Source organism: Myodes glareolus, chromosome 8 (genome assembly GCF_982192425.1).
Source record: "Myodes glareolus chromosome 8, mMyoGla1.1, whole genome shotgun sequence".
In the NCBI taxonomy this organism is placed as follows: Eukaryota; Metazoa; Chordata; class Mammalia; order Rodentia; family Cricetidae; genus Myodes; species Myodes glareolus.
In genome coordinates, this window is record NC_142033.1 from 15,325,497 (window position 1) to 15,336,254 (window position 10,758).

Consider the following 10,758-nt stretch of genomic DNA (forward strand, 5'->3'; position numbering starts at 1 on the left):
TTTGTGTTAATATCCCGTGGGATAAGAATATCCAGTTACTACCAGATTTTGTAAACAAAATGTGTAATCCAATCTCTTCATTGTTGACAAAGAAAAAAAATCTAGTCAATGGCACTGAGGATTCTTCGTCTTCTCATGCGGGGATTTTAGACTGGAGAGAGAACCAGTTTCATCGTCTTTTTTGGAGGTGTCGATTCTTTTGCTTCGGTGTGTTTGGGCTTCTCATTTCTCCACGCTTTCCTCAGACGAGCTTCCGCCCTGGAACCGTCCTCCTCCGAGGTACCTCCCAGTAATCAGCCTACCTCGTGGCAGGTAGAAGCGGTTTAACTGGAAGCCATAGTTGTAGTTTGGAAGGCGGAAAGGTCTGTTGGGAAGCCTCAGGTAGAAGCCAGGCCTTTGCAGAAAATAAGTCCAAGTCCACAGGGGCACCCTTGGGTTGAGTCGGGCCCTTGTTACTGTAGGCCTCCCTGTTGCGGGCGGAGGGGTGAGTGTGAAGATTTGGCAGTCTGTAGGGTTCCCATTGTTTGGCGAGCCAACAGGAGGGGTCACTACATCTTGTCCTGTGGAAATGAAAATGTAGGTCAGGAGAAGGGTCCGGCAGCAGAAGTGGAGAAAGTTAGGTCCCTCAGGGTGAAGGTGGGAGGGAGGGGTGAAGAGTAGCTCGGAGACTAAGTGAATGGCAGGGGTCCAAGGGAACGGACGTGGACACACCTAGTGATCCACACTTCCATCCGGGGAACTGGCCCAAAAGAAATAAATGCATATTTATCTGAAAATACTAGTTCAAGCATGTCCATAGCAGTCCTTAGTCCCTTTTTTATATTCACAATCCTTTGAAATGTCAATCTTGAACACCTGGATATGACTAACTGGGCTGTTGATGGACACTCAACACATTCACTCGCTAGCCATTGAGGAATTAGGGCTCCTGGAATTACAGATGGCAGTGAGCGATCATGTGGGTGCTGGGAATTGAACCTGGGTCCTCTGGAATAGCAGTTAGTACGCTTAACCCCTGAGCCATCTCTCCAGCCCCGTCATCTTATTAAATTCCATGATGATTGAGTGCTAGAGCATGACAGGCAGGCTTTCTCCTAGCCTGAGCTATCCAGGAGTTTAGCATTCTTTTCTGGGAATCCACAAGGCCCAAGATCAAAGTGCAACTTGCTTCTATCGCTGACTCAAGGCAGTCAACAAGACCATATAAATATGTTTGGATATTTTCCTAGCAAGCTAATCACATGGTGATTATATTGGGTCACTGATGGGGAACCTCCTTTAGCCAATAGCCTTTAAAAGGCTGGACCAGGTGGGGTGTGGCCTTTGGGTACCAAAAAGCCCACGGGAGGACCCACTCAGCCTCTTCTTTCCACATGCCACACCTGAATATTGACCCCATTCCTATTTCCTCGTTGAGATCTGTGATTTTCCCTTTTAATAAAGAAAAACCTTGTGTACCCCATTTGGAGCTAGTGTGGGATTATTTGATTTGCATTCCCCCCATCTGACACGTTCTGCTTCAGGTCACTACTTAGAAACACAAGTGTTCTAAAATGTAAGAACATTGGCTGGAGTGATGGCTCAGTGGTTAAGAGCACTGGCCACTCATCCAGGGGACCCAGGTTTGACTCCTAGCACACACATGGTGGCTTATGACCACCCAAAATTACCCTCTTCTACCAGGCACACAGGTAGTATGCAGACATACATATTTTATGTGAACACCCATTCACATAAAATAAAACAAACTTAATACAAATAAAATGTAAGAGCCTAGGCGTTGGCTTGTGAATCCGTCACATGTTACAAAGTCAAACCGTCCTGTAACCTGATGATGTCATCTGTGCTTCCTTTCCCCGGCTCCGCTGACCCTGCCCATCTGTCCTTTTGTTTGACCTCATTCTGCCCACTTCCTGTCATCATTATCGTTGTTTTCTCCTCAAACTGCCTTCAAACTCCAATGACGATCTGAAGAATCCACCTCTCCAAGACTATTCAACGTCACATTTAAGAGAGGAAACAGTGAACCGCCATGAACATTTTAGGTTCTTCTGTGAAAGCGGGCTATAAACTATGTATACAATTGACAGCAGTGGCTGTCTCCACTCTACAAATGCTCCTTTGCAGAGCCTTAATATTCCTGGGCTTAAAATTGGGTTCCAGATGTCTAGAGTTCCATTTTCTACCTCTTTCCCCCACAGCTCTCATCTAGTCCCCAAGTTAGATCTCCTTGGGGATGTCTTCCCTGCGCGAAGGCGGTGTGATAGCCCCTTGCCAGAACTTTCTAGCACACTTGGCCCACCAGCATCACTCAGACCAGAGCCACGCAGTTATCATTTCTGAGATATCCACTGGCCCCACCCCAGTGCCTGTGGAAGAACCGAATCGATTGAGAGCAATCTCCATCTCTAGAATTGTAAAAGTTCCCACGTTCCTACACGTGGGGGATAGTGTGAGGATTAACACACATATTCCCACATGTTACACACTGACACACACCAGCACAAGCACTGGACAGCAGAGCTAAGCATCCTGAAAGCCTAATGAGACCAAAGCAGGAAACGTAGTTGAATGTTGATTAAAAACAGCTGGGGAGGCAGGGCAGCATGACGCTCCAGAGGCAGGATCCCTGAGTTCTGCTTCTAATATTGTGACCATAGGCAGATGCCTCACCCCTGAGAGGTTCTCCTTATTTGTAAGATGGAAAGAATAATAGGACCTATTCAATGGGCTTGTGAGATTATCCAAAATAAGATATTCGTGGTTCTCAGTGTGTCCAGAGCACGGTACACATTTAGTAAGTTGGCCATTGTCACTGTGAATTGTTGTGGCTGTGGATGCTATAGAAGGATTTTTAGCAGCACAAGCTCCAGTTCTTAGGTCCATCTGTTTATACATGATCTGTGCATCGAGGTGAGGACAGGACTAAAGTACATAGTTATATAGTGTAGGATCTTGTAGGCCATTGCTGATGCCCTAGGGACCTGGAACACTTCTGGATGACAGTGTTCTTAGTAAATATTTGGTGTTTTCACCCAATGGCTAGGCAGACTTTGGCTGTTTGTTTCGGTGTTTTTGTGGTATTCAGTGAGTATATAATTTCTGTTTTTGAATGTTTTCAATAATAATTTATATTTAAAATTATAGTATTGTATAATAAATGCCAAAATATTGTTTGGAGTTTGGCTATCAATTTTAAATGGGCTTATTACAGTCTAGACATGAAATTTATAACATACCCCAAAACTAGCACTTTTAAAAAAAAAAAGGTAACGATGAGAAGATCTTTTTATAATGACCTGTAGTCTGTGGTTACCTGGGCAGACAATAGCTGTTTTGTAGTGACCTGCAGTGCTTTTTAGAGATGCAGGCTTGGGGCTTGATGTCTAGGTACACCGTCCTTCCCTGACAAAGTGCCGGGAGCCTTAGAATTCCCACGCCTTGAATACTCAGACTTGAACCACAAAGAGGTACCAGTGCCATGGTTAACTGACTCATAATAATTGTAATTTGATTCATTTCGTAGACTCAGAGAACGATTGACTGTTTATTTCCAAACCCCTCATTTGAAAGATGTGCTTTAGAGTTCAGCAGATCCTGTAGGTCTCTTTCAGTGTGTTGTCGGTGAAGTGGGTTCCACAGTGAGCGTGGCCCTGTCAGGTGCTGAATTAAATGTAGAGACAACCAAGACAGCCCCTGCCTCTGAGGGTGGGAAAGGTGCTACAGACAGATAGATCTGCCATCCGGAGTGGAATGGTACATATGCTGTAGGTGATGTACAGATTCATGACAACCCAAAGATGCCAGAGGGGGAAAATCTACTATTTTACAATGCTGTGTCTTGAGAAAGCTTGCAAACGCAACATTATAGTCACATTTAAATGCAGCTACTTGAAGCAGAATCGCAGAAAGCAGACGTGAAGCGGGAAATGAGCAGCCGCTGCCATGGAAGGGCAAGAGCATAGGGAATGTGGGACACAATGACCCTGTTGGGAGGTCAGTCCATAAGAAGCCCAAGTGAGTGAGGATGTATAACCCAGACTATAAGCTCGGAGATCAAATCTCACATTTCAAATAATATTTTTACCTGTTTGGGGACATGGTTTCACTAAGTAGCTCTGGTTGTCCATCCTGGAACTCACCATGTAGACTAGGCTGGCCCTGAACTCACAGCACTGTAATTCCAGGTTGGCACTGTTACTTGGTAACCATAGTAACAATAATAGCATTTGTGTAATGCTTTTAATGTGAGTCTTCCTTCCTTCCTTCCTTCCTTCCTTCCTTCCTTCCTTCCTTTCTTCCTTCCTTTCTTCCTTCCTTCCTTTCTCTCTCTCTCTCTCTCTCTCTCTTCCTCTTCTTTCCTTTCTTTTCTTTTGCACATAGTTTAATGGTTCTCTTCAGCCCCACTATAATGCATATAGATATTGTCAGTTTACATATAAGAAATTCATGTGCAATGCTCAAAGAGGCTATAAGTGTCTCAAATCACAATGCTGAGACTTGGATTCAGGTCTTCAGATGAGAAAATCCCGCCTTTCCTTTAACCACATGAGCTGATGATAGCAGATATAAACGTTTCCAAGTTATGGAAGTGTATAATCATGGAAGCCCAATTTGCCTTTCCATATGGTATTAATTATTTAACCCATACATAGTAAATAAAAACCCAAACTCTTACCTTCTGCCATAGTTAGCACTGACCAGCAGACCAGGACCCAGAAGTGGAATCCGGGAGCCATGGCTTCCTCCCTGAGCACTCATGCTGCTCTGGACCCAAGGCTGCTTTAAAGGAGAGTGGATGAGTCACTGGCAGCCTGAGTCAGGCAATTAGCATGAGCATAGTGGACCACAACTACCTGGACCTGTGGGGAGAGAGAGAAAAATTCTCAAGGAAATGTTGAACAGAATTCATCAACCTGAAGCTCCTGCTAATGCCTGGCAAGCATCGTCCATCTTGCCTTCATTTGGACTGCCCCTTGAATGTCCTTTAAGTTCCAAACACCCCTACCAACTGCCTTCTCCCTACTTGTGCCTGTGATTCCTTAGCTGGTGGGAAGGTCTCTTAGTTGCTTTTTTTTCTACTGCTGTGACAAAGCACTATGATCAAAGCAATTTGTAGAAGAGCGATTCTCAACCTTTCTAATGCTGCGACCTGGTGAACCCCACCCCTAAAATTATTTCATTGCTAGTTCATAAACTGTAATTTTGCTACTGTTATGAATCATATTGTTAATATCTGATATGCAGGATATCTGATAGGTGATCTCTGTGAAAGTGTTCTTTGACCCCAAAGGGGCTGCGACCCACAGGTTGAAAACCACTGTTTTAGATGAAAGAGTTTATTCAGGCTTAACGATTTCAGATGGTGAGTCCATGATCACCATGGTAGGGATCTGTTGTATGAGGTTTTCTGTCCTGCCCAGTTCCCGCAGTTATTAAGTCCCAAAGAAATCACACAGAGGTCTATGTTAATTATAAACGGATTGGCCCATTAGCTGAGACTTCTTACTAACTCTTACAATTTATATTAGTCCATTATACTTGTCTATGTTAGCCATGTGGCTTGGTACCTTATTCGGCGAGGCAGTTACATCTTGCTTCTTCTGTGGCTGGGTCACGACTGCAGACCAAGTTTTCTTCTTCCCAGAATTCTCCTGTTCTCATTGTCCCACCTATACTTCCTGCCTGGCTACTGGCCAATCAGCATTTACTTATAATTGACAGAATACAGACCGTTGTCCCACACCAGGGATCATGGCAGCAGTCAGGCAGGCACGGTGCTGGAGCAGTAGTTGAAAGCGTATATCTGATCCCACAGGCCTGGGGCAGAGAGAGATCTAAGTGAAATGGAGTGGGCTTTTGACTCCTCAAAGCCTGCCTCTAGTGACACACCTCCTCCAACAAGATCACACCTCTAATCCTTCCCAAACAGGGCTACCCACTTCAGGTCCAGCATTCAAATCTATGAGCCTATTAGGGCCATTCTCATTCAAATCCCCCCATAGAAAAGAATCATCTGGGAGGAACCCAGCACAGCTTTTCACCATGTAGCTTGACTTCCTGGAGCAAAACATGAGGAAAGGAAGATGCAGAGGTTTCCTGACCCCGGTGTTTGAAGAGGCTGCCTTTAGATTCTGATCTAGTGTATGATTCTTCTCTACTCTGTCTGCCTGTGAGGGAAGGGTCAGGGTTAGAAAAGTATCTTTTCTTGTGGCCACTGTGGTCACTGTTTAAATAAAAATGGAAAGCAGGGAACATAACTTAGTGAGTCTTCTTTGTAGACTTTCTTCTACGTCACCAACATGTTTGGAAGATAGCCATGTGTCTTGGTCATTGCTCTGTTGCTGTGAAGAGACACCATGACTAAGGCAACTCTGTTTTTTAAGTTAATTTATTTTTATTTTATGTGCATTGCTGTTTTGCCTGGAACTGGAGTTGCAGACAGTTGTGAGCTGCCATGTGAGTGCTGTGAATTGAACCCTGGTCTTCTGGAAGAGCAGTCAGTGCTCTTAACCACTGAGCCATCTCTCCAGTCTACTAAGGCCACTCTTATGAAAGAAAGCATTTAATTAGGGGCCTACTTACATGTTCAGAGGCTTAGTCCATTATCATCATGGCAGGGAACATGGTAGCATGCAGGGTCTTTAGTGCTTTACTGTGCTCTGCATTTTGTATCTAGGGGTTTTTTAAATCACTTTTCTACTTTTGATCATACCCCGTCAAGACTAATTTTATGTATTATTTTGGCTGGGTTTTAGTGTTTAGATATGCAATCAAATATTGTTTGCAGTGCCATTGTGAAGGTGTACTGGGATGAGGTTTACACTTAAATCTGTGGACTAAGTGATGCAGGTTTGTCTTCCCCCATGTGAGTCAGTGGACCTCAGCGAGTCAGTGGAAAGCCCCCAAAGATTAAGTCAGACCTTCCCCTGAATGTGAGGGCAGCCTCAGATTACAACTGTTTCCCAGGCTTTTCTCCAGATCTCTGGTCATGCAGACTACCCTGTGAACTTTGAACTTGTCAGCTTTTACACCTTAATGAACTGATTCCTTAAAATCAACCCTCTCCTGACATACATGTTTTATTAGTTCTTCTTCTCTGGCGAACACTAACGTACATGACATTTCCTCTATGTTGATGTACATACATGCCACTGCAGAGGCTTAATGGATAGATACCATTTTGTGCGGTCTAGTGTAACATGATGGGGCCAGCTTGTTGGGGTATCTGTCCCTCCCAGTACCCCACAACCGGAGAGCAACAAAGAAAATCACACACAGGACTCCATAAGATTATAAAGCTGATTGGCCCATTAGGTCAGGCTACTTATTAGTTCTTATGACTTATCTTAATCCATTATTCTAATCTATGTTAGCCATACGGCTCTGTACCTTTCTCAGCTGGGCAAATTACATGCTGCCTCTTTGGTGATCTGCACAGTAGTGGCGAGGGAGCTTCCTGCTTCCCAGAATATTCCCAGTCTCTTTGCTCCATCCCTACTTCCTGTCTGGCTTTCCTGCCTATACTGCCTGCCTGGCCAATCAGCATTTTATTAAAATATGATTGACAGAATACAGACAATTCTCCCACACCAGTCTAGTGAATAATTTTTTTTTTTTTTTGGTTTTTCGAGCCAGGGTTTCTCTATAGCTTTTGGAGCCTGTCCTGGAGTTAGCTCTTGTAGACCAGGCTGGCCTTGAGCTGGCAGAGATCCGCCTGCCTCTGCCTCCCGAGTGCTGGGATTAAAGGCTTGTGCCACCACCGCCCAGCTCACGAGAATAATTTATAGTAACAATATTTTTAGTGTTGAATGAGTAAGATTATTAAATAACATACACATATGAGAGAGAGAGAGAGAGAGAGAGAGAGAGAGAGAGGAAGAGAGAGAAAGAACATAACAGAGCAAAATATCGTATCAAAAACTCAGATATTCACTAGAAACTGGCTGTGTATATGTGTGCTTCCAGAGTATGACAGCTCTAAAAATTTCGCTTATATGCCTACTTTAAAATGCCAGGTAATGGTACCTGGCTCTCGAGTGCTTTACGTTCTTCATAGCTGTTTCCCTGGTCTCTGCTGTTCACGCTCTGATTGCTGCTGCCCCGCCCTTTCCTGCTGACAACAGATCCGCTTTTCCCCCATGTCCTTCCATTCTAAAACTCTACAAAAATGTTTCGTCCTTACGTTTCTGTTCTCTCTTACAATTCCTAGTCAGCTGACACAGGACCCTAAGGCTGTCCTATCTGTTTCTTTGTTAAAAGAATGTGGTTACAGTGTGTTTGTATAAGTGTGTAACTGTGTTTTTGTAATGTAAATTTGAGTTTTGTGTATATGTGTGCTTCCAGATTACAACAACTCTAAAAATTTAGCTTATATGCCTAGTTTAAAATGCCAGGTAATGGTACCTAGCTCTCAAGTGTCTTTATAGATCTGAGATCACGGCATTTTAACAAGAGCTTCTAACACAGAGGCATGCCAGCCTTTGCAGCACCCTATGACTCCTCCAAGAGGACAGAAGACCTGCCACCCCCAGACTTGCTCTGGGTTTGCAAAGCGACCCACACAGAAGCAAAAAGAGGCCTTTTACCCAGGGAATCGATCTGCTTTTTCCTGCCAAGACAGGTAAGACAATCTTCCCCTCACAGGAAAAATTTTTGGGCCTCTTGCATTCAACAGTTAATGGCAAACATTGTTTCTATTTTTAATCTGTCTATCTATTTATAATCAATATTAATCTATCTATCTTTCATCTATTTCTTTCTATTTGTCTGTCTATCTATCTATCTATCTATCTATCTATCTATCTATCTATCTATCCATCCATCCATCCAACTATCCATTCACCCACCTATCTATCTGTCTGTATCTATCTATCTATCTATCTATCTATCTATCTATCTATCTATCCATCCATCCATCTATCCATTCACCCACCTATCTGTCTGTCTGTCTATCTATCTATCTATCTATCTATCTATCTATCTATCTATCTATCTATCTATCTATCCATCCATCTATCCATTCACCCACCTGTCTGTCTGTCTGTCTGTCTGTCTGTCTATCTATCTATCTATCTATCTATCTATCTATCTATCTATCTATCTATTATCATCTATCTACCTACCTATCATCTATCACCTATACATCTATTGTGTGTGTGCATGTGAGCATGTGGCGCTCAGAGGGCAATCTGTGGGCACTGCTCTCTTGTTCTGCCCTGTGGATTTCTGGAATCAGACTCTGATTGACAGACTTGATGGCAGGTGTCTTTACCCATTGAGCCATCTCTCTGACCCACATTGCTTATTTTTGATATAATTTGGTATGGAAGCTGGGATGGGGTGGTGGATGTTCAGAAGGACTGTGGCTTTGGAGGCGTTTGAGGACTTAGATCTCCCTGAAGACAGATACGCTTCACCCTGCACTGCTCTGCAGAGAGGCCCACTCTGTAGCTTGGCGCTAGAGCTGCAAAGGTGAGCTATCCCACATCTGATCAGACTGGAACTGCTCCTCCTGCCTGGGAGAGGCCCTCCTCATAGGGCCCAGTGAGTAATGCCAGAAGTGGCCCTGAGGCGCGCCACGGATCAGGATGGCTGTGGCAGAGAGCATGGGAGTGGTGGATGCTGGTGAGTCACACTGAGGAAGTTGCTATGGCTGAGGCTAATGGCTTTGAGGGGATAGATATAAAGGTTCTGTGGTTGGTGCTGACTGGAGGTGCAGCTCTGACTTCCCTACAGGCCTGTTAGGGATCATCCTCTAGGCAGTCACTGGAGTGTTACTTGGTACTGCAGGCCCATAAGACCTAAGGTGTTGAGACAAAAGAGGTGACTTTATTTGAAAAGTCCATTGTGATGCAAGCTGATTTAGGAGATCTGGTTTCTGGTTTGCAGAGGTGGGTGGTGGGTGCTGACACACTGGTCTGGTTTGCAGAGGTGGGTGATGGGTGCTAACACAGTGGTCCAGTTTGCAGAGGTGGGTGATGGGTGCTAACACACTGGTCCAGTTTGCAGAGGTGGGTGATGGGTGCTAACACACTGGTCAAAGCCTTCTCATCATTGCAAGGTCCCAGGTCTGTGAACAGGTGATGTGCACCTTGATTGTTTAATTGCAAGAAATCTTCAGTTCTGCAGATATCAGCAAATAAACAAGCGATGATTACTTTTTGTTTATTGATCAAATCGCCTACATTGTCAGTTCCTGATGTGATAGGATGGACAGGCTAGCAGGTGAAGCTGCCCAGAGTAGAAAGACAAACATTAGGTTGTGTTAAAAATAGAGTGCTTAGTTCTTGGCTTTGGGTTTTCTATTAAAGGAGGTTCAGACATCTTTGCTACACCTCCAGTTCCCCCACTTTGCAGGGCAGGGGAACTGAGCTCTGTAGAAAATTCCTGAAGTCACCTCAGAGATCTAACAACAGAATGGCAATAACATCCTGGCCAAGTCAGAGTGGTGCCTGCTTCATGGAGCCCTTGTCAATTAAGGTTCTCAACCTTCCTAATGTAGGACCCTTTATTACAGTTCCTCATGCTGTGCTGACCTCTAGCCATAAAATTATTTTAATGATTAGTCATTTCTACTTCCTAACTGTAATTTTGCTACTGTCATGAATTGTGATGTAAATATTTGTGTTTTCTGATGGCCTTTTGGGGCACAGGTTGAGAGACCGCTGGGATAAATCATTGTTCCAGTTCATGCCGCCACGTCTCCAATTAGCTGTGACCTTGGGCCAGCTAGTGTCATTATCTCTCAGTTTTCTC

General features: G+C 44.2%; 1 protein-coding gene across 1 annotated transcript; it reads right to left on the reverse strand.

Moving 5' to 3' along the window:
- Positions 1-222: 222 nt before the first annotated feature.
- Odaph (odontogenesis associated phosphoprotein) lies at positions 223-4,739 on the reverse strand. The gene is made up of 2 exons (XM_048427723.3): positions 4,679-4,739; positions 223-560 (listed from the first exon to the last, which is right to left on the reverse strand). Exons 1-2 carry the CDS (start codon positions 4,737-4,739, stop codon positions 223-225), a joined length of 399 nt encoding a protein of 132 aa, XP_048283680.2.
- Positions 4,740-10,758: the final 6,019 nt, after the last annotated feature.

Coding starts and splice junctions, on each gene's coding strand:
- Odaph (XM_048427723.3), bottom strand. CDS start 4,739: ATGGCTCCCGGATTCCACTTCTGGGTCCTGGTCTGCTGGTCAGTGCTA. Junction 561..4,678: donor AGTGCTAACTATGGCAGAAG/GTAAGAGTTTGG, acceptor TCATTTCCACAG/GACAAGATGTAGTGACCCCT.